Source organism: Poecilia reticulata, unplaced genomic scaffold, assembly GCF_000633615.1.
Source record: "Poecilia reticulata strain Guanapo unplaced genomic scaffold, Guppy_female_1.0+MT scaffold_212, whole genome shotgun sequence".
In the NCBI taxonomy this organism is placed as follows: Eukaryota; Metazoa; Chordata; class Actinopteri; order Cyprinodontiformes; family Poeciliidae; genus Poecilia; species Poecilia reticulata.
In genome coordinates, this window is record NW_007615022.1 from 111,920 (window position 1) to 113,183 (window position 1,264).

At 49.1% G+C, this 1,264-nt stretch overlaps 1 protein-coding gene across 7 annotated transcripts in view; it reads left to right on the forward strand.

Annotated features, from left to right (window-relative positions):
- The first annotated feature begins 214 nt into the window (after positions 1-214).
- Positions 215-1,264, forward strand: part of cdk20 (cyclin dependent kinase 20) — a 6,993-nt gene continuing 5,943 nt past the window's right edge. The window contains exons 1-4 of one of the 7 annotated variants that reach the window (XM_008402297.2): positions 234-481; positions 623-702; positions 805-927; positions 1,013-1,126. In XM_008402297.2, the coding sequence (XP_008400519.1) occupies positions 853-927; positions 1,013-1,126 (189 nt within the window). In that variant the 5' untranslated portion in view covers positions 234-481; positions 623-702; positions 805-852. Of the gene's footprint in view, positions 703-804; positions 928-1,012; positions 1,127-1,264 lie in introns of all 7 variants that reach the window. The other 6 variants (XM_008402300.2, XR_532877.2, XM_017303222.1 and 3 more) reach the window with 6 other exon arrangements.

Here is a 1,264-nt window from a genome sequence, read left to right on the forward strand (position 1 = left end):
CAGGGATTTAACTATTTATGGTGGAGTACCACAGGGATTTAACTATTTATGGTGGAGTACCACTGAGCACAGCAGAAGGAATCATAGGAATGTACAGGGTGTCATATCTTTTCTCATCACTAGATGTCAGTAAAGCGCTCCGTTGTGAATACCCTATGGTGCCTTTATGAGGCTGGTTACATATAAAAAACCTCCTGCTCTGTGTAGAATATAGTTTTTCTACATTTTTATTTTCTTTACTAGCTCTTGCTATCTATAATTTTCTCTATAAAAGTTAAACTATTGTTGCTGATGGACTGGTTTGTCGTCGTCACGTGACCGAGTTCCTGGGTTTTCTGACCAATAGCGGAAAGCCCGTGTGACGTCAGAAGGTTAGCTGCTCAGACTTTGAGTCTCAGCTAGCTTAGCGCTTGGTTACCATGGTGACGTCCTCTGCGTGTCTGGTTTAGTGGTCAGTTTGTGTGAGTCTTTGCGCAGCCAGGTAGGAACAGCTCTTCCTGTCTCATTTCTGAGGCACAGCTAGCTTAGCCGCACCTTAGCCGCACCGTTACCATAACGACACGTCATCTTAAAAGCGGGGTTTCCTTTCAGATCCGCGTTTCATTTCGTTTTCTCTCCACAGCCGAATGATATTAACGGGTTTTGTTAAAGTCGTCGTGAAAAGAACGACTGATTCGGTTCGAGCTGAAAGGAGAAGAACCTGTGAGCTCCTTAAAGTGATTCATTTCTGCATGAGGTTCTTCCTCCATCACTGCTCACCAGGAAGACTCCAGGTTGATTCTGATTGGTTGTTCTTCATTACAGAGAGAAGCCCCAGTCAGGCCCGGTCCGGTCCGGTCCGGTCCGGCAGACATGGAGCAGTACAGCATCCTGGGTCGGATCGGAGAAGGAGCTCATGGCATCGTCTTCCAGGCCAAACACATCGAGGTATCGGGGGCTGTTTTGGGTCTGGTTCTGGTCCGGTCCGGGTTCCGGTTCTGGTCCGGCCCATCAGGTCTCTGCTGTGTATCAGACAGGAGAGACGGTGGCCCTGAAGAAGGTGGCTCTGAGGAAGCTGGAGGACGGCATCCCGAACCAGGCAGTGAGGGAGATCAAGGCCCTGCAGGAGATCGAGGACAACCAGCATGTGAGTGGTGGTTCTGGTTCTAACGGTTCTGGTGGTTCTGGTTCTAACGGTTCTGGTTCTAACGGTTCTGGTTCTAATGGTTCTAATGGTTCTGGTGGTTCTGGTTCCAACGGTTCTGGTACTGGTGGTTCTGGTTCT